This window comes from Squalius cephalus (assembly GCF_949319135.1).
Source record: "Squalius cephalus genome assembly, chromosome: 13".
In the NCBI taxonomy this organism is placed as follows: Eukaryota; Metazoa; Chordata; class Actinopteri; order Cypriniformes; family Leuciscidae; genus Squalius; species Squalius cephalus.
Window position 1 is genome coordinate 17,399,597 of NC_137134.1, and position 27,529 is coordinate 17,427,125.

Genomic DNA, 27,529 nt, shown 5'->3' on the forward strand with positions numbered 1-27,529 from the left:
TAGCGTATGTTATGTAAATCACCAGCTCAGTAACACTTTATTTATTTTTTCTGTGCGAAGTTTTTAATATTCTTATAATGAATACTCTTGTCTTACAGCAAACGCGTTCAGTTGCTTGTATAAACAAAGGCTTTGATTGGTCTACTGGGCGCTGACGTCATACGAACGTAAACCCCTAATGACGCGTCGCGCTAGCTTGCGGTCTAGACAGTTTTATTTGTAATAAATTAATTTAATTCAAAGTGTAACTTGATATTATAAAATAACAAAAAGAGGAAATAGGAGAATATAAATGATCCCAAATGAAGAATACGGAGTTATTTGATGATTAATCATTCAGGTTTTTTTTTTGTTTTGTTTAATTCTTGATTCGACTTAGTCTAGAAAGTAAGGTTTTCTATTAACGTTAGCTGATTAGAAAACCTTACTTTCTAGACTAAGTTTAATGCAATGTGAAACTTGGCTAACATTATTATAAAAAATAATTAAAATGAATCCGTGACTGCAAAAAAAAAAAAAAAAAAAAACATTCTTCACAACATCAAGAAGGAAATGTGAAAATCCCAATAAACGACACGCTGGGAAGCGTCTAGTGCGTCGCGTCGCGCGCTAGCAGTGTGGATGGGTTTGTCAGTCAGGTGACCTGTCCGCCATTTTGTCAGCCATTTCCTAGACGGGTCCGCTGCAGATCAGCACTTACAGAAAGAGCAAAACCCCTCCTGCACAGGCCGCTGTTCGGGACTGAATGAGAGACTAGAGAGACTCCTGCGGGCCGGTCAGTACTCAGATAAAGCCCGTGTTTGCGGTTCGGTCCGGTCGGACAGGAGGGAAATCATCATGGCTCTGAAGATCGTGAAGGGGAGCATCGATCGGATGTTCGATAAAAACCTGCAGGATTTAGTACGTGGCATTAGGAACCATAAGGAAGATGAGGTGAGACACTTCTATCAGTTCATTTCCTTTTATATTAAAATCAGAATTGGATGTTTTCGTAAATATGCCTTAAACGCAGCTGGTATAAATGAATCAAGTTGATCTCGTGTCAGTGATTTCAAATCACCTGATTTCAGGTGAGCTAACCGGCTATAACCTGTCAAATGTGCTTAGATAACGAACTATATTTATATATTAAACACGAAATATTATTATTTCAGTGATTTAATAATCCTGGTGTGTTAGGTGACAGCTGTTAATGTTGTTAGAACAGTCTGTCATCGTTTTGTTTATCATGTATGAGGCCAGTTAGCATTGCTAACGGTTATGACACCTATACAAATATATTCTTTAAAATAAATACAAATTTGATTCCATCTTGTTCTTTGTGTAATTATGCATGTGATAAACCGATTCGGTACGCTAAAAGAAAGATGTTAATTCAATAGGCTATAGCTTGCCTCACTTATGCGTGTCATGAGATTGGCCGTGTCACAAAACCTATCTAGAAGCCTATGTAGGAGACAGCTTTTCGGGGGCATCATAGGCGCGTTCTACGATGTTCGATTCAAAGATTCGAACGCGCATGATGCCTGTGATGTTCGAACACCTATCAAATGCACCTATGTTGCCCAAATATTTGGTTAAAATGGTCCTACATTTACAATATGAACTAGCCTAAATGTTCTTTTCAAACGTTTGAACTTGCGTACGATGTGTTGGATTTGAACGTTCTGCTGTGCTTAAGATGCCCACAAATGTTCAATTCGAGTGTTCGAACACAATTTAATGGAAATGTTCAGATTATTTTAGGATTCCCAAAAGGTTCAAACCCGTATAGAATTCCCAAAAACATTTAATCAAAATATTTGACAGCCATGTGATTCAGTTTAAATGTTCAAATGCACCTACATCATGCAAAATGTTCAGGTCAAAAATTGTAACTTGCATATGTGGTCGATTTGAACTCTTATGTGCCCACAAATGTCCAATTTGAGAGTTCAAACGCATTTGAATGGAAATGTTCAGTTGAGTGTTGCACGATATACCGGCACTAGAAAGGTATTGCATTGCACCAATATATTGCAGGTATTGGTATACCCTGCTATCAAAAACTGTATGGTTCTACATTTTATTAGTTCCAGAACTTTAAGAATGACAGCATTCTAATAAGTGTGTGTGTATATATATAGGCTATATATATATATATATATATATATATATATATATATATATATGTATATATATATATATATATATATATATATATTTCATAATTTGAGTTGATGTGTGTGCAAAGCGCTGGACGTTTTTGATGTTAACAGTTTTTAAAAACAACTAGCCTCGAAAAAGATTTCATAGCTGGCCTTCAGATAGAATGCGATCTTGAATTCAGTTCTCTTTCACGGATTATTGCACTTGAATGGTCAAAAATATGCTAATATGCCTGCCTGGTAAGTATCCATGCAAACACAGTCGTTGTGTCCCAGTGAACTTAATTGGTTAAGAAAGATATTGGGGGTGTTCCAATGTATTGGATCCGTGCATCAGCTCTTAAAGAGATGGAGGCGTAATAAACCTGCTGCTGTCTGTGTGATTAATGTTAATCAAACAACAAAAGAAAAGAGAAAATCACCCACTGCTTGACTGAATAACTTTAACATATTTATTAGGTGTATAGGTAATTTATAGATTAAAGACTAATCAGTGTTTTTTTTGTTTTTTTTTTACATTTGATTTTGATTTCTTACTTGAATGCTACTGATGTTGGACCTACTGTAGCCTATACCTACAAATATTAAAGCACTGTTTATTTCATTTGTATCTTATATTGTAGGCCTATTTGTCATATTGATTGTAATTTGCATCTTTGCTTATTTTAAAGATAAAATAATTTTAAATATATTTTAAGATGACTGTATTGTGATTTAAAATTGCATTAAAAAAATATTAAATTATTCATATCGTGAAATAAGATTCTGATCCTGTCACCCATGCCTATCCCAAACTGTTCAGAATTATTAAAGATTAGCGAATGTGATTGATAATGTGTTTTTTTATTTTAATATAACAATGATTTTTAAGTTCTGTCGTATTATGCAATTACTTTTACTGTTGTTTTAGTTTATCGCAATGGTATCGATTCGGTATTGGTATTTTAGTCAGGTATCGTATTTTTTGGTATAGTGACAACACTAGATGAGGCCCAAAATGTTCAAACATGCATATGATGCCCAAAAAACGTTTGATTTTAAATGTTCGAACGGGCTTATAGGCTAATCCCCTAATATCTTTGATTTCAAATTTGTTTGAGATGCCCAAAAATGTTGTCTAGGTAGGCAGCTGACTAGGTATTGAGGCGCAGCCGTCGTCTTGGATATGAAATCACATCTGTCAGTTTGACCACAGTGTCAGGGAGGAAAATCTTGGTTTCTTGTCTTTCATTTTGTGATCTGTGGTTGATAGATGAAATGATGAAGTAGGAAGTAGGCCTCAGGCTTCCTGTTCACCTATAATGACAAAGCTGAATTCTCTTTTGCAATATGCTCCATCCTCGCCCCTCCCTTTGGGGAAAAAGAGAACAAGATGCTGTAAAACTGAGCATTTAATCAAATAGGGCTTTCCCTCTTTAACTTCTTCAGTATTCTGTTCCCTTTTTTGGAGATTCATATTGATTTTAGTCACCGGTTTTGACCTTCCAGCAGACATCAGATCAGTGATTTACGTGTTATGAAATGTAATAAATTTAGTAAACACTGGACACTGATGCCATGCGTTTCTAATGTGCTAAAGACGGCGTGAACCTTCTTGAACAACCAGCATTGTCCGATGTGGCCTTGAGTCTGTGGCAAAAAATGTTGCATCATGATCGCACCCACTCATCTATGAAGATAGCAAGCTGTCCGAGTTATGGCTCTCGAAAACTTTTATATCGGATATGTAATTATTCTTGTTCAAGTAGTTAGTTGGCACCTCATTACATTGACTTCATACTACAATCTTGATTCTGGTCTGACTGGTTTTGGTCTCCTACTTTCATTTCAATTGAATATCAAACCATGTTTTAATCACACCTTGAGTGCCATGCGTTCAAATACAAACATCCTTAAAACTTGCTTTGTTCATTGCTTTAACATTCCAGTTCTAGTCTCCTGGCCCTGTTTAATCTGCAAACATCTGGAGTCGGGTATCAGCAAGGCTTCATCAATGTAACCTGTACCGGCGTACCTAGATGCCGTGTCTGTTACCTGGCCAACAGCGGACAGTGCTGTGAAATATTCATAGCCTCCTGAATGAACTGTCAGACTGTGCGTATGTGTGTTCACTGCTCTGTTTGCTCTCTGCCTGTGGTTTCATATGAGACCTCTATATTTGTTTTCCACAAGAGGTGGGTGTACTTAGCCAAAGCACTCGCTGGTTCTCAGAACTAGTGAGCTGCCCTCCTAAATGGTTTTTTGGAGACCATAGCTGCACTTGAGCCAAGTAATTTTGATATAGGTGTGTTTGAATATTAATTTTGGGGCATCATTGGTATGTTTTTGAACATGCTGGTAGTGCTTGAAAAGATGGACGGACTTCAGGTTTTCCTCACTGTGCTCTCTTGTTTGCCTGAGAAGGACGTTGAGTTCGTCTTCATACTTGACTGATGGTTTGCTGAGCTGGTCAAATCCAACTCTTGGCTAACTCACAAATATTTCAGTCATGGCAATGGGCTGAAATGACCCATAATACATGATTCATTAGAACTGAATGAGGATGGGACAAGGAACATCTTCTGGAGTAATGGAATAATTCTATTCCCTTATGGTTTTGTTCTTACAGGGATGAAATTACCCATAATGCGATTTGATAACTAGTTTACCTCTAGAGTTTCATTTTTACTGGGTCGAAGTTACCCATAACTCTTTCCCCACCGGTGTTTTTTTGTTTTTTTGAAGTATAATTTTCACACACAATTTCATTGCCCCCTGAATATTTCGTTTGTATTTTATTCTAGCTTCATGCATTCTTTTTTTTTTATGAACACTTGAATGTAAAAAATCAACATTTTGAACAAAAAGCTGTCAAAGGCTACAACATAACAAAACATAATACATGCAAAATCGATGGTTTTATCATCTGTTTCTGCTGCTTTTTTGCCTATTTTGATCCAGAGATTCTCTACTCTTTCAGAAGATGCATAATAATGACGCTCCCTATCATAGAACACTTAAACACTGAAAGCTAAAAAGTTCTGTCAATGGCGGGGAAAGAAGGAATAAATTTCATTCATAAGAACATGAAGATTTGTCACTAACCTGAAGAATCTTCATATTTTCTGTCTCAGTTTTTGAGAATTACCCATAGTGCATCATTCATAAAAACTAGGCCTACATGAAGATTTGATAGGAAAGCCTATTTACCTCTTTTTTTGTATTATTGCTAAGTGGAAATCACCCAGAATGCACCATTTGTAAAGATATTCCTGTTGGTTTCCTTGTATTTCAGCCTCTCTTGCCTCTAAGTACCCATAACTCAACATCCACAAGGGTTTTGTAAAGAGGTCTGGAAAATCTTCTGGTGGACATTCTTTTACCCTGTCTCAATGGTTGGAAATGACCCATAATGCACGATTCATAGAACTGCATGAAGATTTGACAAGAGAACCGTCTTTTACCTCATTTTTATTTGTTCTATGTGCACCATTCACAAGAATTTTTGGAGAATCTTCGTTTATCCCTTTTTTTTTCAGTCTCAGTTGTTGGAAATTATCCGTAATGCATCATTCACAAGAATGTTGTAAAGACGTGACAAGAACCTTCTGGAGAACCTTTGTTTACCTTGTATTTTCTCTCTGCGCTTAAACGACCCATAATGCATCATTCACAAGGGTTTTGAAAAGATGTGGAAATCTTATGGAGAACTTTCATTTACCACATATTTGCACTCTTTACCCCAGTGAAGACATCTTGCTATCCTTCACTGTGGTAAACGAGAGGTTATGCCCATGTAAAGGTTCTCTAAGCCCTTCAGTTCTTCCCCTCCTGTCACTGCTGTGGCTGTCTCATGACTAAAGACACATGACCACCACACTCGCCCCATACAACAACACTTTGTGTGTGTCCCTGAGATGCAGAGAGCGTGTGTGCTGTGTGTCTTGAGTGCTGGTTGAAGGTTCTCTCTTTTTTTATATATTTTCATTTAATCATTTAACAATTTTATGTCTCTGGCCATGAGATATTGTGGTTTGTCAGTTCTTCTAGTCATCCATTGATTCTTCACGCATACACGCACAAACATACTGACTTAGTTTTGAGCATGTTTTTTATTATTATTTTTAGCTTAAGGGTTTCAACAATGCGTCTTTGATTGTGGCTTATATATATAGCCTAATGTGAGGCATTCCATTCATGTCCAGTTGCCTGAATTCTAGAAAAGATTTATGTCCCTGGTCCCCATCAACTTTCATTATATGGAAAAGAGCAGCTTGGACATTTTACTAAATATGTCTTTTTGTGTTTATCAGGGGAAAAAATTGGGTTTGGAACGTGACCTCATTTAGGTTACTATACCTTTGAAAAAATGCTAATTATGGCAGATAATCACCTTTATATATCGCTTTGATAGATGTCTATCTAGGTATGTTGTCAGGTAAAGACAAGGCAAAACGTTTAATCTCACTCTCTTTTAATTTGAACACTTTTCTTCTCGGTTAAGGTCTGGCAGTGATTTGACATGCTGTTGACAACAGGAAGCTAAACGATGCCCAGGGCTGTTATGGAGAGCATTGTTTTTATTTTTGTCTCACTCTTTCTAACAATACTTCCTGTTCCTTCAACAGGCCAAATACATCTCTACATGCATCGATGAGATCAAACAAGAACTCAAACAGGACAACATCGCGGTTAAAGCCAATGCAGTCTGCAAGCTCACTTACGTAAGGCTGCCAATCATTGATATCCTTTCCCATCTGCTTCAAAATAAGCTCAATCCATCACTTATTCTTTTGATATCTCTTTCAAACAGTTGCAGATGCTCGGCTATGATGTCAGCTGGGCTGCGTTCAACATCGTGGAGGTGATGAGCTCCTCCAAATTCACCTACAAGGTGAGAGGCAGCGTCGAAAAATTATATTTGCGTTCAGTCGGAACTTATTTTAGTATTATTTATATACTATTTATTAATATTTTTAATTAGCTTTTATTTTAATATTTCTTTTTTTATTCTATTATATTTATTATTTACTTTGTCTTTTGGTAACACTTTACAATAAGGTTCAATTAGCTAACATTAGTTAACGTGACTTAACAACGGAAAATACTTTCTTACTAAAGCATTTATTAGTTCTCGTTAGGATTTGTTAATCTTAGTTCATGTTAATTTCAACATAATAAAAATCAAAAGTTGTTACTGTTAATACTTTATGGACCTGAGCTGACATGAACTAACAGTTGTATTTTTAACTAATGTTAATAAAGATTAATAAATATTGTAAATGTGTTGCTCATTGTTAGTTAATTTTAGCTAATGCATGAACCAATATGACCTTATACTAAAGTGTTACTGGGTTTTTTATTTATTTATATTTGGCTTTCATTTATTTTTATTTCAGTTTTTGTTATTTTAGTACTTTACATTTTATCTCAGTTAGTTGCCAAGGCAACCATTCAATAGTTTTAGTTAGCAACATTGGTTCACAAATGCCTTTTTTCTTCTCGTTTTCAGCGAATCGGCTACCTTGCGGCATCGCAATGCTTTCATGAGGGCACTGATGTCATCATGCTGACGACCAATCAGATCCGCAAGGTGCGTTTTGAACTTCCTGTTCACCTGCATTTGTTTTGATTATGCTGGTTGCTATAGGATGCTTTCATCATCTCTCACCAGGATCTCAGTAGTCCCAACCAGTACGACACCGGCGTGGCTCTGACTGGCCTTTCCTGCTTTGTGACCCCCGACCTGGCTCGTGACCTGGCCAATGACATCATGACTTTGGTAAAGCCATTGCAGTGTTTATGCAAGGCAAATATTGACATTCAGCACATATTCATTCCTTCTCACCCTTCCTCCATCTCAGATGTCCCACACTAAGCCATACATTCGCAAGAAGGCGGTGCTGATCATGTACAAAGTGTTCCTGAAGTACCCTGAGTCCCTGCGTCCTGCCTTCCCACGACTCAAGGAGAAACTGGAGGACCCAGATCCTGGTACAAATGCTGAATCATCATCATCTTAATGTGGCTCGCTAAATGCTAATATTTCAGGCGTTCCACCTGAACGTTTGATTGTGTATGTCCCAGGTGTCCAGTCAGCGGCTGTGAACGTCATCTGTGAACTGGCCAGAAGAAATCCCAAGAACTACCTTTCCCTGGCGCCCCTGTTCTTCAAACTCATGACCTCCTCCACTAACAACTGGGTCCTTATTAAGATCATTAAGCTGGTAAGAAACTATATATGTCGGGTTTTAACCCTGTAAAGTCTGATGCAGTCAGAAAACATTTTTTTTATTTTATTTTTAAATGTAACAGTTTATTGAAACTTTAGACAACCGGAGGGCAGTTTGATACTAAAAGGCCTTTTGCTTTTTAAAAAGTTATAAACTATCAATCAATGACAGATGGCATGTAGTACATTAATCATGTTGATAATTTAGAGGCCTTAGAATTGTTCATATTGAATATGATGTATTTAGGGTTAAAGGGGACAGATTCAACGCTTTTTTTTTTGTAATGAGATTTCCATGTGTGTTTTTTATTTTTTTATTTATTTTTTAGTTTGGTGCTCTCACTCCTTTGGAGCCTCGTTTGGGAAAGAAGCTGATCGAGCCCCTAACAAACCTCATCCACAGGTAACAATGCTACTAAAACACACCAAAGCACTAAAGCTGGCTAAAAATATTAGGGTTAAATATAATATCTCTTTTTTTTTTCTTTTTTTTTCTTCTCTTGTCCTTACTCTCATTGCTTCTCTCAGTACCTCAGCCATGTCGCTTCTGTATGAGTGTGTCAACACTGTCATAGCAGGTCAGTATTATTTGGTGCCGTGACCCGGTGTTGTACTCAAGCACATATTTCTTAACAACACCATTGATGTCTTTTCTCTCTCCTGTTTTACCTCAGTGCTGATCTCACTGTCCTCTGGGATGCCCAATCACAGTGCTAGCATACAGGTGGGCCATTGTCACATTACTCAATATGACCAGCAGTTTTTATATTTTCACGGAAATATCCGGTCAGATTTAAGGCCCCGTTCACACCAAGAATGATAACTATAAAGCGTCCACACCAGCGGACGATTTTGTTCTGTTTATTCTAACCGCGTGCTTGTCTGTCACTTTAAATGCTTGAGCTCTTTGAAGCAGGGTGGATTCTTATTGGCTGTCAATGTTGTTATCGTTCATCAGCTGGATAAAATCGTTCTGAAAGTGATTCCAACGATATTGTTTCTCTGTGCTGTGAACTCTGCTATTCTTTAATATTGAGAACGTTTTTTAGAACTACTTTATCGTTTTCTTTATAGTTATCGTTCTTTGTGTGAACAGGCCTTTATACTTGAGATTAGTGTGTTAATTCGTCAAAGCCCAATATGGAGATGCTATATAATAAGAATGTGTTGATAAAATCGTATAGCGATATATCACAATTAAGATGTTACATTGATACTTCATGTCCTTGGATGAATATTATTTTATGTCTCTATTAATTTAATTTCCTACTGTTCAATTAAGGAAAAAACTAAAGCACAAACATATTAAATTATCATTTTTTGCGAATTGGATAAATATTGGACGTCAAATCCAATTTCTCAAATTTAATTTAATTAATAAAATATTTAAAATACATATAAATGTGTACAATTTGATAAATATTTAGTAGTATATGTCCTTTCATATATTTTACAATTAATGATGAAACAGATCATCTAACGCACAAGAATTAATATTATTGTTATAATAAAAAATTTAATCTAGCAAATATTGGGCCAATGTTTTAAATTTTATAATATTAAACAAATATTTATTCATATATTCATATATATTCAGATGCATACAATTGAATACATTTTGGTATTTGCTAAATGAATGAATGAATAATTGTCAATTATATTATATATTGGCCACCTCAGTATCTAGATATCAGCATTCAGCCATTGCAAAGTATAAGTGGATTTCAAACAAGCACTTGACCCATCTGAAGTTGGCTTTCTCTTTGGCGTTGATGTAAGATGGTGTGGAAAGGTGTTTAACATGGTAGTAATGCCTTTTGTCTCTCCTTCTGTTTTCCCTTTCTCTCCGCTCCACAGCTCTGTGTGCAGAAACTGCGAATCCTTATTGAAGACTCGGACCAGAACTGTGAGCCTTCTGTCAATGCCTGCAGTGTGTCATTCTCTCATTGTCTGTGTGTTTCTGAGTCCCCCCTCTGGCCCTGTAGATGGAGTACATGTAGATCTCCATCTCGGATAACTCGAAGACACCTCAGTGCTTCAATAGGAAATTGGCAAGAGTCATTCGTAACTTTTTAGCTTGAGGAACTTCAAGAAAAAGTTCCTCCGAAAAGCAATTATATTTCAATACATGTGCATTAAGTGATCTGAATTATCTTGCAGGAGTTCGAGTTATCGGTGTCCCAGTGATGCCGGCCGTAGAGTAGCTCTGTGAATCCTGGACTGCCATGTTTTGTTTCTCAAAAACCGCAGAGTTTCCTCACAGGGCCATTTGATATTTACTTCCAGCTGAATGTTTTGGCATTCTGTCAATCCTGAAGCCCCTTGTGCTCCTTAAATAGATCAGTGTATTTGTACATTTTGTTTTGGCATCAACAAGGCTAATCAGTAGAGGACATGCCTACTGTCCTAATGGCCCAAGACTACAGAACTGTGGCTCTAACTGTCTTGCATCTGTATTTAGCAGATTTGATTTTATGGGCACTTAAAACATTAGTTGCTTTATATCAAATATGCATTTAATCTGTTATGCATAATGCACATAACATTTAAAAATCTGGCAGAGTAAAACAAAACTGAAGTCCGTTTGTGTTCTTGTGGGGGTGAGTGTTCCTGGGTGTGTGTGTGTGTTTGTTGTCCTTCGTGTTTGTGTTTTCTTTTCCCATTGTCTTGGTTTTTTTTTTCTCCATGTAGATTTACATATTCAAATTTTAAAGTAGTAAATGGCTAGAATGGTATCAGTTTTAAACTACTGTACATTTTAGCAGAAGGATTCAGACTGCAGTCGTCATGAAATGGTAGTTCAATCAATTAGTCTGCTCAAACTCCGCCCCTTTCTTACAATCGACCGCAAGCTTGTATTTCGGATACGTTTACACAACAACGATATGCTTAAAACAGAGAAGTTTTTCCTTTGAGTTTTCCGCGTACAGACGACACCATTGTCAAAACGATCCGCGAAAACGACTAAAAACGCTGTAGATTGAACACGTAACAGGCACGTGCATGACGTCATCGTTTTCAGAGATTCGCGTTTTTGTGGTTTACATGGAAACCGCTTTCAAAAACGTGAACTTTGAAAACTGGCACCCAAAACGCTGTTGTCATGTAAATGAACGGCCAAAACGCATAAAGTTTTACATTTTTAGTTGAAAACGGTGTCATGTAAACAGCCCCTCAGATCTGCCTTCATCCAGTCAACAACCGATGGACAGAACCAAGTCCCATCCTACATTTTTAAAATCTTTTCAGTAATCTGTTTTACTCGCATGTGTCTCAATATGGAAGAAAATGTCTGTCACTACTTACATTACATGGCGACTTTAATAGTCTAAATAGAAGAACTGAGCTAAATGACAATTAACATAAATTCAATACAGCTGTAGTTAGAGAACAGAGAGGCTTCGCTTCATTGCAAGAGTCACTTAGGCACTGTGGTGTTTTGCAGTGAAGTACTTGGGTCTTCTGGCCATGTCCAAGATCCTGAAGACGCACCCAAAGTCCGTTCAGTCGCACAAGGACTTGATCCTTCAGTGTTTGGACGACAAAGATGAGTCTATCCGCCTGAGAGCCCTGGATCTGCTCTACGGCATGGTATGTTCGACAATTGTTTGTTTACGTTCTTCTAACTCAGGGGTGCCCAATCCTGTTCCTGGAGATCTACCTACCTGCAGAGTTCAGATCCAACCCTGATCCAGCACACCTGTCTCTAATTATCAAGTGCTCCTGAAGATCTTTATTAGCTGGTTCAGTTGCGTTTGATCAGGGTTGGAGCTGAACTTTGCAGGAAGTTAGATCTTCAGGAACAGGATTGGGCACCCCTGCTCTAAGTCATTTTGTGTAGACCTCAAATATAACGGGTTGCTAAAATGTGTCTAGGTCTCGAAGAAGAACCTGATGGAGATTGTGAAGAAGCTCATGCTGCATGTGGACAAAGCAGAAGGCACCACTTACCGAGATGAGTTGCTCACCAAGATCATCGACATCTGCAGCCAGAGCAACTACCAGTATATCACAAACTTTGAATGGTAAGACTAAACGGCCAAGGACACACCAAGGCCGCATTTACATTACATGGTTCAAGTGACCCAGTTCCGATTTTTTTTTTTTTTTTTTTTTCCTCCCATGTGACCCACAAACATGTAAGCAGGAAAAAAACACATGGATTCCGATATTCTCAGATCGGTTTCGGACCTCATTCACTTGTGGAAATGAATCGGATACATACATTTGCATAATGTAAGCGGACCGATCGGATATTTTCGTCAAATGCGTACACCATTGAAAAAGCGATGGTAGCGAATTACGTCAACTTAGGTGGACACCAACTCCAAACACATGACTCTTCAATGGCTCAATGGAGGATGTTTTGCTGACCTTTAAAGATGGTTCGGAAAGCAAAAGCTTGTATTGTCATTTTTATCCACATCCATTGCAAATCACATAGTTTTTACTTCCTTTTTAGCCTAAGTTTTTTGGTCAGTAGGTCTAGCTTTGGTTGTTTCGCCAAGTGTATAGTGCAAATGCAGATATCGGATATGGGTCACTTTTTAGGTCACAGCAGGTCGTCAAAAAAATCGGATCTAGTCGTCAAATCGTAATTGGGCATCAAGACCTGCAGTGTAAATGCAGCCTACTAAACTGCTTTTCCATTGTTTCTCTATGTAAACATGAGCAAGACGGATCTCTTTGACTGTTTTACTCACGCCTCACATTTTGCAGTGTCTTGCGCATGACATTGCATTCTAAAAATGTGCCACTCAAGTTAAAATTAGTTAATTTTTTTGGTGAATTGAATAATTGAACATGTTGAATCAATGCCTCAAATCTTATTTAATTTATAAAATATATAATACATATAAATGTATACAATTTGATAAATATTGGACCTTGCATTCTTCCCCCATTCCACTGCCACGTGGCTCACATTTTTAAAGAAAATACACGTTCTCTGAACCGTCCCCAATTGTATTCCCAAGACCTTTTTCTTATTTCCATTCTACTGTTCTGTGTTAACCAGCCCTTGAGGGAAAGAGACCTTGCCCTCTGTCTTGCGTTGAACCAATATGTTGTTAGTTAGATACAAAGTCACAACCTTATCTGTCTTCCAGGTACATCAGCATCCTGGTAGAACTGACTCGTCTGGAGGGCACAAGGCACGGCCACCTAATCGCCTCTCAGATGCTGGACGTAGCCATCCGCGTCAAAGCCATCCGGGGCTTCGCCGTGGCTCAGATGGCCACTCTGCTGGACAACGCACACCTGCTGACAGGCAACACGCAGCGCAACGGCATCTGCGAGGTTCTCTACGCCGCTGCGTGGATCTGCGGGGAGTTCTCAGAGTATGTGATGACAATCTGGAAAGGTTCAAGATTCAAACATATTAACAAAATGCTAACGTTTAACCTTTCCTCACAGGCATCTGGAGGACCCCATGCAGACCTTGGAGGCCATGCTGAGACCCAAAGTGGCCACCCTGCCCGGTCACATCCAGGCGGTGTACGTACAAAATGCTGCCAAGCTGTTCGCGACCGTGCTGCAGAAGCACGAAGGGGAGACCGACAGCCAGGCAGCGCAGGAGACCAGCCAGCTTCTTATAGAAAGACTGCCGCTGTTCGTCCAGAGTGCCAACCTGGAAGTGCAGGAGAGGGTGAGGAATTCAGCATGAAATGAAAATTCAACACCCAAATCTCAAAATCCAATCAACAACCGATGAAGAAAACCAAGGCCCCACCGTTCTTTTTTTTTTTTTCTCGATAATCTGTTACATTCAGATGTATGTCACAATATGAAAGAAAAGATCTGTTGATAAGTCAGCATAAAACTGAAATCAAGATAGTCTTTTCTTCCCTATTGTGACGTATATCAGAGTGAAACGGCTTCGAGAGCGGAAAAAAAATGCTGGGCGGAACTTGATTTTGTCTATCTGGAATTGATTGGATGGTTGTGGTTTGCTATTGGACGATTTCATGTGAGTGACAGGCAGTCCTGCATCATCAGAGAAGAGATGTCACTGCAAGAGGGAGGGGAAGTTATTTTGATGAATGATTACAAGGGCACATTAATTATAAAATAATCATGTGCATGAATAAATCATTTATAATAAAATGCAATGTTCCATTGTCAATTTTGAATTCATGGTGCCTTTAAAAGATGCCCAGCTTTGGCCAAAATGTAAGAGGCTTTCAAATGCATCCTGCTTGTGTGTAGTGACAAGATCTAAGAAGGCTAAGGTGTGCTAAAACATGATTGCATCATGTTGCAACATGCTAGCATTGTGTTAAAACATGCTAGCAACCTATTAGTGTGCCAATAGGCTAGAAACATGAGCAATATTAAGTCATTTTAGAAGCAAGCAAGCAACATGCTCAAGTCATGCAAGCGATATGTTAAAACATATCAACATGTTAGCAATGTGATAAACATGACAGCAATCTAGAAACAAGCTAGCAATGCTAATGTGGATTATTTGGCATCTGAAGAATGTTTAAAGTCGTCTGATGCTGTGTAATGTGGTTTTGGCGGGGTTAATGGGGTCTGAAAAGTTCTGATATGGTCTATTTGAGTCTTTATTGCTCTGTCTGATATTTAAACCAACATTAAACTTTATCTAGTTTGAGTATTGAGCTTTTAGCTTAGCAACGTGCTAATGTCAAACACCACTGGAGTCCATTGTGTGTGTGTGTGTGTGAACAAAATGCTGTTCATGGATAGCAATTCCAATAATACGACTTTGAAACTGAGTTGCGTGTACACACTGTGATATTGTTTATTTGCAATGCTTAGTAGCATAAAGTCAATGTGACGTCATTTCACACTGATACTGCAACATTAACCATGATGTTCCTCCACAGGCGTCCTGCATCCTCCAGCTGGTGAAGTACATCCAGAAGCTGCAGCAGAAGAATGTGGAGGTGGCCGACGAAGTGACGGCTCTCTTCGCCGGAGAGCTCAACCCAGTGGCCCCCAAGGCCCAGAAGAAAGTGCCTATACCAGAAGGGTGAGCCTTTCTTGGGTGAATCGCAAGGGAATCGACAGGAAAAGATCTTACAACTGTTGTTTTTCTGCCTTCAGTCTGGATTTGGACGCCTGGATCAATGAGCCTCCGTCAGAGAGCGAGTCTGAGGACGAGAAGCCCAAAGCGGTGTTCGCTAAAGAGGAACCCAAACATTCCAGAATAAGACACACTGAGGTGGACGAGAAAGAGTTGGCCAGGGTAAGTGCATGCAGTCCGTCAGACCGTCAGAAAATATAAAAATATAGTTGTCCTAACTGTACCTAAAGAAACTTGCCTGATTTTAAACAGAGGAGGGAAGTCAGGAAGCAGGAACAGGCCAACAACCCATTCTACATCAAGGCCTCGCCATCATCTCAGAAGGTACGCAGTCAGATCATTTCTGCGGTCGTGATTTCAACAAATGAGGCTTTCTTTACTTGTCTTTCATGCTGTTTCGAACCTTGAAACATTTCAAAAATCAAAGGGTTCGCCACTAGACGCTTTGATCTAGTTAAATTGATTCAGAACTCCAAAAAGCTTTGTTTCTCCCATCACTACTTCCTTGAACTTTTTCCGCAATTGCAGGTGTTCGACGCGCCAGGTGTAGAACACATTCCGGTGGTGCAGATCGACCTTAGTGTGCCTCTCAAAGTCCCAGGTGAGCAAATCTGCAACGCTTAACATTTAATTCGCTTCATCAGACCAAATAAAAAACACTCTTTCATCTCACTGTCCTTCGTTTGGTCCAGGGATGCCCATGTCCGACCAGTATGTGAAGCTGGAGGAGGAGCGTCGGCAGAAGGACAAGGCGGATAAGAAGAAGAAGGATAAGAAGAAAAAGCGGGAGAAGCGAGGGAAAGGGAAGAAGGCGGATTCGGGTCCCGAGAGCGAGGAAGACATCACGCCCGCTCAACAAGTGGACATAGTCACAGAGGAAATGCCAGAGGTGGGCAGCTGTCACTTTGGAGTGCTTAAAAGTGTTATCCACAAAACTATCCGCAGTAATGTTGGTGTGTGTCTCTGTTCCCAGAATGCCTTACCGAGTGACGATGACGATAAAGATCCCAATGATCCTCATAAAGCTCTGGACATCGATCTGGACAAGTATGTACCACATCGTCACCATCTACAGTTCATATATGTGCTACAAATAGGGATGCACCAAAATATTTTTTTTACTGAATCCGAAATTAAGGTTTTCATTTAGCCGAAACCCAAAAATTTGAGGAATTGAACTCTTTATGCTGCTCAGAGCTGTTCAGAGTCGTAGTAAATTTATATTTCGGATATTTCAGCCAAACTAATTTTTTAAATGGCTACTCTAGCCTAATTTTTGGTCATGGTCAAGCGTATCCACACTGCTGACATGTTTACCTGTTGTAGTTTTATCCAATCACATCCACTGTTGAGGCAAAGTCACATGAGTTTTATCCAATCACATCTACAGGGAAAAGTCACATAGGGGTTTTTTTTGTTGCGCATCAAGGAATTCATTTGGTAAATGTGTTTCCATCACAGTTTCATATTATGTCTCAATTGAGAATTGAGCGCATACGTTTTTTCGTATTTTTAGAATTTATGTCTTGGCATTTCCATCCAGCGTTATCACAAAATTCGCTTAAATAGGTGGATGGAAAAGTAGCTATGGTTTTGGTTAATGATGTTGGCCTCCCCAAACTTGTCTCAATTTTGGTGCATCGCTAGCTACACATGTTAAACTCTTATTTCCTTGTTATCCAATTCAGGAATTCTCATTGATTTGTCTCCATTGTTTGGTACAAGACACTCTTAGTCTGAGGACATTAATTCCCACTTAATTTTCAGTATCGATTTCCTTCTAGTTATTTTCAGTTTCATGCTTCTCTCCGCCGTCATTCATTGAAACCACTTTTAGCAGATGCTGATCGATGAGTCCAGAATCTCTGTTCATACAGATGTGAAACGACTCTAGTTGTCTTTTGCATCTGTTGGGTTTTCCGTGTTCTGGTATCAAAGAACTTTCTCCAGTTCTCCTGTTTCCTCTCCACACTCTCACACACACTGCTCTCTCTATCTCTCTCTCCCTCATGCACGCACGCATCTGCCCTCCTGAAAGTCTGCTATCTGGTGCTAGCTCAAGGTGAGTTCTTCCTGTGGTCACATGACCCAACGGAATCCACTGCCCAACTACCAACACCCGTTGCTCCTTTTTTTCCCTGGCAATTGCAGTATGTCACTGCTGGAGTGTTAATATTTATTAAGAATGCGTCATGCATGACTGATCAGCTCACCTGCGAGTTGGGTTTTGGCTGTGATCAAAATGCTATAACTTGTACACTTCCATTTTATAAGTTTGGGGGTCAGTAAACATTTTTTTATTATTGTGGTTCTTCTGTTCACCAAGGCTGCATTTATTTGATCTAAAAAAAACAGTAATATTGTGAAATATTTTTGCAATTTAAAATTTGAATACAATTTATTCCTGTGATGCAAAGCTACTTTTTTAAGCAGCCATTACTGCAGTTTGCAGGGTCACATGACATTTCAGAAATCAGTTTAATTTGCTGCTCAATAAAAACATTTCTTATTTTTATCAATGTTAAAAACCATTGTGCTTCATATTTTTTTTATGATAAACATGACAAATTTTTTCAGTATTCTTTGATGAATAGAAAGTTCAAAAGAACAGCATCTTTACTGACACGTATGATCAACTGTATGCATCCTTGCTGAATAAAAGTATTAATTCTAAAAGAAAAAAAAAATTATAATATATATCAAATTATCCCCAAACTTTTGAACGGTAGTGTAAGTACATGCCAGCGTTGACAGCCTTGCTTGGCTTCAATTTTTCTCTTGAAACTTGAGCGCGGGATTTAAACCTCTCCTGTTTGTAGCTTTATTGTATAGGAAAATGAATCCTGCTTTAAAGGCCTCTTTACACCAAATCTGAATCTTGAAAGCAAATGCACCTCATGATTTTTAACGAAGCAAAGCAAACCCCTTCACAGTCAAAAATATATCAGTTCAATTATTTGTCTTTTGTGTTGTTTGGAGGCTAGGTCAGTTTTCGTTTTATTTTCGTTTTGTTTTTGCTTTGTTTTGTTTAGATTTGTTTGTTGTTTTGTTTTGTTTAGATTTGTTTGTTTTTATGTGTAGTATGTGTTTTGTTTTTGTTTTTTTTGTTTTTTTGTTTTTTTTTGACTAGTTTAATCAACTAATGAGTTTAAATTTGGGAGTGTTTTGACCGACTGCAAACGTAACCTAATTTATTTTGCCTTTGCACACTAAAACCATATTTTGTTCATATATTGTGTTCAATATTTGTGTAGAAATGCAGAAGTTAAACAAATTAATCATTCAGTTCCAAATTTTTTAACATTAGACCAGTTCTCAACACTGGTTGTAAGAAAAATGGTGTGGATTGTTTTGGTGCAGCCGAAGTTGTTTTTTTACAACTTTTTTGTGGCACTTTGTCACATCAGACTTGTTGCAAAAAGGCCTTTAGACTTTTGAACCGTATATTGAATAAGCCGAAGTCTTTCCTAGCTTCCATGTGACTGTCCCTCTTATCTCTCTCGCTCACTGTCTCCTTTTCTTTCTGTCCATCTAATCTCTTTTTCTCTTATCCTTTCCAGGCCGCTTGCAGACAGCGAGAAGCTTCCCGTGAGGACCCACCGTCCAGAGGTGCTGAAGAGCCCTGCCGAGGACCGAGAGAACGAGAGCATCCCACAGGAGTCCAAGAAGAAGAGCAGTAAGGAGAAGAAAGAGAAGAAGAAAGACAAGGAGAAGGACAGGAAGGTGAGGTGTTCTGAGAGCTTAAACGCAGTTGTTATAACATTAGTTTCATAAATATTCATATGATGATGATTTTGATTTTGTAGAGGAGCAAAGAGGAAAAGAAGAAAAAGAAGAAACACAAAGAAGTGGAGGAGGAGCTGATGGAGTCCCAGCCAGAAGAGGTCGTCCAATCAGAGGACACTAAAGAGATGGCAGCCCCGCCCACATCTGCTGAGGTATGATTGTTTTTGAATGAATAGTTAAGTATTATGATACAAAAGCTTGTCTTATACCCTCCTCATCACTAACTTTCGAGATTTGCTTTATTTAAACCGCTTTGAAATATTCCATTACTTTGTTGAAACTTAAATTGGGCTGGTACAAGAGTCATCGTTTCTATATACAGACAAAAAGCATGAAAATGCATTTGTTTTAGTGGCCACCTGCAGTCTATACTGCCCTTTTATTGTTAATTCAATCAAGCATGCTTATTTATATCAACTAAATTGATTTTAGCACAAACGCATGAGAGCATGCAGGTATCCTCACCTAAAATGTAGTGATATATTATTCTCTTTACCCAGACATGTTATTATATAACTGTTGTCCAAAGTTGAAAACATTTATTTTTATTTTATGTTTAGTTTTTTTGGTAGAATGTCATTATATATATATATATTTTTTTTTTTTCATTTATTTATTTGTTTATTTTTAATTTGTAGTTGTTATAATAGAATATCTGTTATAACAATTACATGTCTAATATAACAATTGTCTGTTTACAAATAGTAAAAACAATAATATTAATACTACTACTAATAATTATTATTATTAACATCAACTAGTGGATTAATGGTAAATAAAATATCTTCGTAGTAAATTAGCTTAAATTAGTTAAAATACATTGGAAATTCAATTTAATGTGTTTATTAATAAGAAAATATCTGTTTGTATACATTTTAGTATGGCTTTTAAATTGTAGTTTTGTTTGTTTGGTCTTTGGTTTATTTTTATGTTTTTAGTATGTATTTATTTATTTATTTTTAAGTGTTTTGACCGATTAAAAAAACATTTCCTTTTCCTGTAACACTGGTTGCACTGTATGAATTTTGTTGCCTGCAATGCGATATAAAGACATCATGTCATTTATTGAATTAAAATATTAACTTATTTAAATTAAGGATACACAATATATCGGTCACCATATCGGTATCGGCTGATATATGTTCATTTTTAATGCTATCATTGTCGGCCCGATTAGAAAATGTGGCCGATATATTGAAGCCGATAAAGATTGGAATCACTTCAAAAAAGTGTTCAAAAATCCAGTTAAGTGCAACATGAGCAGTGCAAGTGTGTCATATAAGCGACATAAAATTCGGAATTAAATTTATCGGTTCTCTGCTTTGAAATATAAAGAATTATCGGTCAATTTTTATATCGGTTTGTACCTAATTTAAATTGTAGTATAAAGAAACTATTATTAATATTATTAGGTTTCTTGCATGTATATTTTGCAGTATTGACCTTAACAATGAATTGATTGTTCATTTTAGTTATAATCATGACTATGAATCACTATGAAAATTGCTATCAAAAGGGAGGGCAGTGTAAATCAAAATATTTTTGCCTAAATGAAAACAAATTATGTCTACATTTTGCTTAATACAATTCTAAATTCATAAATTAATTGAATAGTAATAATAGTAATATAATTCATATAAAAAAAAAAAAGTGAACATAAATATTGAAGTGTCCATAACAAACATGGTGATGGAATATATGCTTACTTTGTTTTCTGAGGTTGTCAGAGCGTTTGTTTGGGGTTCTGTTGGAGTCAAACTGGATTCGACTCATTTTCCCCACCCTGCCTTTTCTGTTGTAGGCCTCGGATCTGGATTTCTGGCTCTCTAGCGCTCCTGTTCCCCCCGCCGCCCAGGTCCGGTCCCTCACGCTCTCTCCTCCCCCTCTGCTCATACCGCTGTCAGTCTGCCGTGTTGTTAATGAGCGTCTGTTTTGTATTTTCCCTCTGGACTCTCTCGTTTCTTGACTTCTCTTTGTCTCTTTTCGCTGCTTTTCACAGGTCTCGCACATTTTTGTCTGTTTGCATATGCTTGTTTTAGTTAGGGATGCATGTGTGCACGTGTAGAGGTGTAAATGTGTCTTAATGACTGGTGTGGGGAAACTTCTCCTGTATCATCATAAACAGTCAGGATTCTTGACAGTTCTTGCGGTTCCAGTCAAACAGCTCATATCCACAAGTATTTGCCCCATGAATCAAATGAAGTTACTTGATGTAATTTTTTTTACCTGCACAAACATCATAGTTCGATACCTCCTAATGCAAACAGAGTGTTGACTTTAAAAGCGAAAAACAAAACCATCACTTTCTCACTGCAGGTTCACCACTTTTTCACCATTTTCTCCCACTGTGACGATCCAACTTCATCAAATCAACTTTCTTTCCCTTCTTAATCATGATATTGTTAATTCTGCATGATTCATAGTTTAGATGATCATTCTTCAGTCTTTGTGGAAGGTTTTTTGTTCATGTTTTAATGAATGTTAACACATTTTAATGGATGTTTGTTTACAGGAGGTGACGGCACCCTCTTCTACTGCTGCTGTCGACACGAGCTCTGCGGCTGCTGCAGAATCTGAGCCTGATGAGCCTAAAGACACAGAACCAGAGGACGCGGTGGGTCTTACGCAAATGTTTTATATACCGCTCTGGAAAAAATTAAGGCTTGTGACCATCCATCTTCCTCTTGATCACATTCCAGAGGTTTTCAGTTTCATAATGTGATTTCCCCCCCCCCCCCCCCCCCCCAAATTTCAATTATTTTGATTCAATGTAAGATCGAAAGGATTAACACATGATGTATATACACATGTATACATTGGATGGATGGACTCCCATAATGCATTGTGACTTATATTTGAGAATTTTGCAATAGACTTGAAATATAATTGGATTTTATATTTAAAATCATTGACTTATCATTTGTTTTATATTGTACTGTGATTGCTGATTCAATTTAGTCATTTGCAATGCTTAATGGGATGAACAGGTCACATGACATGTTCCTTTCTTTCTTTCTTTCTTTTTTTGGTTTTCATGTACTTTTAGGTTAGGAATGACAGTAATGTTGAAAAAATCATCAGAAAAACACTTCCACAACCCAGTATGCTCCAAAATTATGCTCTATTGAAACCAGATTAAGCTAACTGTTTATTGGTTTCTTGTTTAGAAATCATCTAAACACAAGAAGAAGAAGCAGAAGAAAGAAAAGGAGGAGAAGGAGAAGAAAAAGAAGAAGCGACACCACCACCACCACCACCATCGCCATCACAGTGACGGCGGCGGGGAGGATTCGGTGCAAAACGGCACCGTGGAGGACGAGGAGCCTCTGCCGGTCAGTATCCATCCAGCCAGCCAATCAGAGAAGGCCTCTCTGTGTCATTAAATGCTTTGTTAAATGCACTTTATCTTGTACTTATCCAACCTCCATCTCGTTTCAGCCCATGTCCAACTACACTCTGCTGGCCGAGAACTCCTACATCAAGATGGTGAGTGTGATTTGGAGATGACTCAATCTATTTGTGTTCCCCGCACCAGCGTGAAGCTCAAGCCGTGATTGAGATCCAAGGATCCTGAGACACGACTGTTGTTTTTATCAAACTGACTCATTGCTTTAAGTAATTCCGGTCTCTAGTCTATGAATGATATATTGTCCCATGTGTCTCTGCATGCATGTTTAAAGATGAGGAACGATGCTGATCAGGTAACCATAGAAACAGAACTACGGTTATTGCTACTTACTTGCTGTGATGCAGACTTTAGGCACAATAGACACCATGTACAAACACAAACAGAGGCTAAGAGGCCAGACCATGTCACACCGAAGTTTGTGAATTATACATTTAATATTGCTGTCAAATTGATTTAATTGTGTCAAACATAAAAGTTTATAATTATATAATTAATGTGTGTGTACACATACATACACACTCATGTAGATACGCTCTATTTTGTATATGTATGTATGTATATAGATAATTTTTTTTAAATACATTTTATATATTATAGAAGGATTAGTTTTATACAGTTATACTATTAGTTTTAATTTATAACAAATATATTTATGTAATTGAACAATTACCATATTCCCTCACTGCCTTGTTTTCTTTTGTCAAATGAAATATGGCGTTTACTGTGACTAAAGTCTGTTGAGTGCTGTAAGACTGTGCAATCGCCTTTGAGCTCGGACTTGAAGCATCAGTTATTACATGCTCCCTTGTTTTAGGTGATGATACCTAAGACATTTAACTCTTTTGATCAGATTTTTGGGCTTGTTATACTCCTCCATTTCTTCTGGCCTTATTTAACCTCTGAGATCCAAGTGTTGCGTGTGTTGGCATGATCTGCGTGTTTTGGCCTCTTTATCGTTTCCTACTGATAAATCTTCCCTTTTTTGCAGGTGTACGATATCCAGGGCAACCATCAGGATGAGAGCAAAGTTGTGGTGTCGGTCATCTTTGAGAACAAGTGCGACAGCTTCCTCAAGTCAATGGAGTTCAATGTACTGGATTCCCTCAACTCCAAACTGCAGCGACCGGACGGAGCCGGACCTCACGATGGCCTCACCGTCCCCTTCCAACTGCCACCAGGTCAGAAGAGCGACACTCCTAAAAAGAGCCATTGACCAGGCAGATTTTACTCATGCATTTGGTCTTTTTCCAGGGGTTTCAAACGAGGCGCGCTTCGTTTTCTCAGTGCAGAGTATCGTCATGCCTCAGAAACTAAAGGGAACCCTCACCTTTATAGTTAAGGTAAGAAACTCCACTACACACATGAAAACATATGCATTTCCATACGGTTCTAGTGTGAGTGTTAGTATTGTTCATGTGCGTATTGATTGTTTTCTGGCATAGTCTGAAGAATCCTCCACTCACGAGAAACTGGACTTCAAACTGCACTTTACATGCACGTCATACCTGATCACCACTCCCTGCTACAGGTGAGGAACACCTTATCTTAAATACAGCACTATAAATACACATATGGAGTGCTCCGTTTATATATAATACAGTGATACACACACATACACATGTGTCTGCAGGTGCATTTTGAAACGTTTTAACTAATAATCTTGTAATGAATGTCATTTCACTTCTACGTTGAGTAGAACAAAGTGCATTATCAAATGCATTGAACAGTGCAACAATATACAAGCACTGTAAAAGGTTTTGCCACAAACTCAACTGACTGGCTTTTCTCCTGTATGATTTCACACGAGTCTCTTCAGACCTTACTGTACACGAATTATGAGCTTCCAGAACTTCTGATTGAGGCTGTGTGGGACCTCATAATTGAACTCATTTCCACAAATTGAACATGGAAATAAAAAAAGTATAACTAACAAAAATAAAAAAGTTTTTTCTTAGTCTTATAAAGGTCAAACAATAAGTGCAAGTGCAACCATAATCAAAGTACTCTCTCGGTTTTCAAGTGCAAACAGAGACCAGAGCCACAACTACACAGTCCATCAGTGAACTTTGCAACTCGTGCTGGATGAGCAGAGCAGCCGTTTACAATAGTTTACAATGGTTTTTATTTTGATTAAAAACAGCAAAACGACAGTGGAGGTAATGTGAGATCTCGTCACACCGCATAATAGAGCATTCATTTTTTATATATTATTTATATTAGGGCTGTTGAAACTAAATAAAAGTAGTCTTAAGATCCTTAAGTCACACCGAGTCCGAAAATTTCGTTTGCGTTTTTTTCGCATTCGTCATGCGGTGGCTCTGAATTGTCAAAACACCTTTCAAAATGCTTGCCATGGATGCGAAAAACGCAGAAAATCGAACCCAATCCGAATTTTTTTTTGACGGACGAAAGTTTCGGACTCTGTGTGCAAGGACCTTTACTGTACTGGGCTGCGTTTCTCAAGAGCATCGTACGCCTAAGTAGATCGTCGAGTAATTGCCACCAATGGTCTCTACGATCAACTTAGCTCACGATGCTTTTGAGAAACGCAGCCCTGAGTGATTTCATGTAGCTGAACGTTTGTCTTGTGTTTGTCAGTGACGCATACGCTAAGCTGCTGGAGTCGGGCGACCTGAAGGGCAGCTCTCTACGGCTAGAGGGGGTCAACATGCCCTTCCACCACCTGCTGGCCAGGATCTGCTTCCACCATCACTTCTCTGGTGCGCTGACTTCACAAAGAAGCCTGTAGTGCGTTTGACAAAATGTGAAAACCCTTCAATCTTTGGTGCTCTTCTTTCCTGTTTTCACAGTTGTGGAGAGGATTGACTCCTGCGCCTCCATGTACAGCAGGTCGATCCAGGGACACCACGTCTGTTTGCTGGTCAAAACCGTGAGTGCGCCTCAGTTGAATCCAAGGGTTACAGATCCCAAGGAATTGAATCGTATTGATTCTGATTCCACCAAACGATTCTTAAAGCGCTGAATTTGCTTGATGCATTTGCTCCTTTGTTCATGCTAACCTCTCATTTCTCTCTCTCTCTCCTCCAGTCCGATCAGACCGTCACCATCGACGCCAAGTGCGACGAGCCATCGCTGCTGGGGAATGTGCTGGACGAAATCAAGCAGACCTTCTCGAAATGCTGATTGTGACCCCCTCACGGCCCAGTAACCCCTCCGAACCCCCACACGCTCAGAATCATATACCCTTGCTCTGAGACTCGTGTCCCTCCTCTGAACCTTTGTATTTATTGGAATCGGTCGTTCTCTGTTCTTCTTTTAAGACCGTCTCTTGCCTTTGTTTCCCCCTCCTCAACTGTGTCTGACCTCCGACGTGCATCTGAATCTCACTCTTCATCCTGCATCCTTCGTCTCTCTGACGCTCTTTCCATTGTCTTAACGGTCCATGACATTCATCTTGATTGAGAACTGGATTTCTTCGTTGTCGATGCTTGAGTTGTGTGCTTTTTCTTTTTTTAAGTGTTTTGCGTTGTGTTGTTTGCCGAGTTTGTTTTCTGTCCTGAACTCCATCAGCGCCTTTCTCTGCATTAAACATCAGCGTGTCTGTTCCCTACCAGGTTCATGTTGCTCTTTTCGAAGGCTAGCAGGACTGGTTTAAGATCCACATCTCCAACTCAAACTGCCTCTGAGCAACTAATGTCTCTCCGAGCCTCCCAAGTGCAGTTGTACGTTTCGTTAGGACTTATAGGTACACGGTTGCATTCAACCACGATATCATGTGATGGCCCACTACTATTTGAGTCCTAATGTCGACAGGTAAAACTACATCGCTAACTACAATAGCATGTACTTAACAAAACTGCACACTTACAAACCTTTGCTCAGGATAATGGCGGGTCATAAAAGTGGCGAAATGAACAATTTCATGTCTCTCAAATCCGTGTTCTGGTCTCCATCAGGATGAAATCTCCAAGTTGCTTGTTTACCATTTTGATTTGTGCTTCAGTTTGTGAAAAAAAACACACCAAAAATGCACTTCCTCAATGGAAGTCAATGGGCCAAGCGTACACGCTCGAACAATGGAAGTCTATAGAGCAACTATAACTGTACACATGCCCCATTGACTTCCATTGTAAGAGCGTGTACGTGTACTTTGTTTTGTTACGAACCGAAGTTCGCTTTGAAATTATTTTCTGATAGCGCTAATGTTTAAAGGTTTTAACCTCTAACATGCCATTTAACACATTGACAGTGTCTCATGTTTCTGGACAGTATTATATCAAAGTCATCCCTTGTTTCTAAAACGTAAGAATATAAGGGAGCCTGAAAACTTAAATGTGCACTTCCTGTCTATCACGATGCCTCTGTGGCTTTAACATCATCCGAACTCATGCTTCTACATGTGTTCTTCAGCTCTTAGTACTGCCGTCTTGTACATTTGCAGATTACAATGAATCACTTTTTCTTTTTTTTTATATATGCTCTTAAATGCCTTTTTTTTTTTCCCCCACACTAATGAACTTGTACTGACTAATTCCAGCACATGCTGTAAGTAATTCCTGTGTTTAACTGTCTGATCCAGCACGCTGTAGCGCTCGGTTGTAAGGACGCAACCAAAATAGTGGTTATCTGCTCACGGGACGTTATCCTGAGGGTACCCTGCAAGTGTTTTCCAATGTAAGAGCAAGTTCATCAACAAGAAGTGACTTGAATAGAACGTTTCTGGAAAAAAACAGCAGCTCTAGATGTTTCCAGGCCATGTAAAGACTGAATCATCTGACGTGGATGAAAGCGACTTATTAACACATTAAGTCACATTGAAATGTATAACTTGCATGGGTAGGAATGTAAACTTTTGCCTACTTTTCTGGTTTTGACTAATACATGAACACTTGCATAGAAAATTCCCCCATCATTCCTTGATTGTCGCAATTATTTTCTAGTTAGTTTTTTTACGTAAAAGTTGG

At 38.6% G+C, this 27,529-nt stretch overlaps 1 protein-coding gene across 2 annotated transcripts; it reads left to right on the plus strand.

The window, feature by feature from the left end:
- The first annotated feature begins 651 nt into the window (after positions 1–651).
- ap3d1 (adaptor related protein complex 3 subunit delta 1) lies at positions 652–27,327 on the plus strand. 2 transcript variants are annotated; one of them, XM_079891413.1, is made up of 33 exons: positions 656–933; positions 6,755–6,850; positions 6,940–7,020; positions 7,639–7,719; positions 7,801–7,908; positions 7,991–8,120; positions 8,214–8,353; positions 8,688–8,761; positions 8,887–8,936; positions 9,033–9,082; positions 10,216–10,264; positions 11,804–11,949; positions 12,235–12,383; positions 13,467–13,697; positions 13,774–14,005; positions 15,210–15,355; positions 15,430–15,571; positions 15,662–15,733; positions 15,938–16,010; positions 16,102–16,298; positions 16,383–16,456; positions 18,970–19,132; positions 19,216–19,347; positions 20,997–21,050; positions 21,708–21,809; positions 22,363–22,527; positions 22,634–22,681; positions 23,593–23,782; positions 23,856–23,944; positions 24,047–24,132; positions 25,203–25,324; positions 25,415–25,494; positions 25,653–27,327. In XM_079891413.1, the coding sequence occupies exons 1-33, from the start codon at positions 838–840 to the stop codon at positions 25,746–25,748; spliced, it is 3,744 nt and encodes a 1,247-aa protein (XP_079747539.1). In that variant the 5' UTR covers positions 656–837; the 3' UTR covers positions 25,749–27,327. The 2 variants fall into 2 exon arrangements, with proteins under 2 accessions (XP_079747538.1, XP_079747539.1); XM_079891412.1 differs by lacking the exon at positions 20,997–21,050 and having other exon boundaries at positions 652–933.
- Positions 27,328–27,529: the final 202 nt, after the last annotated feature.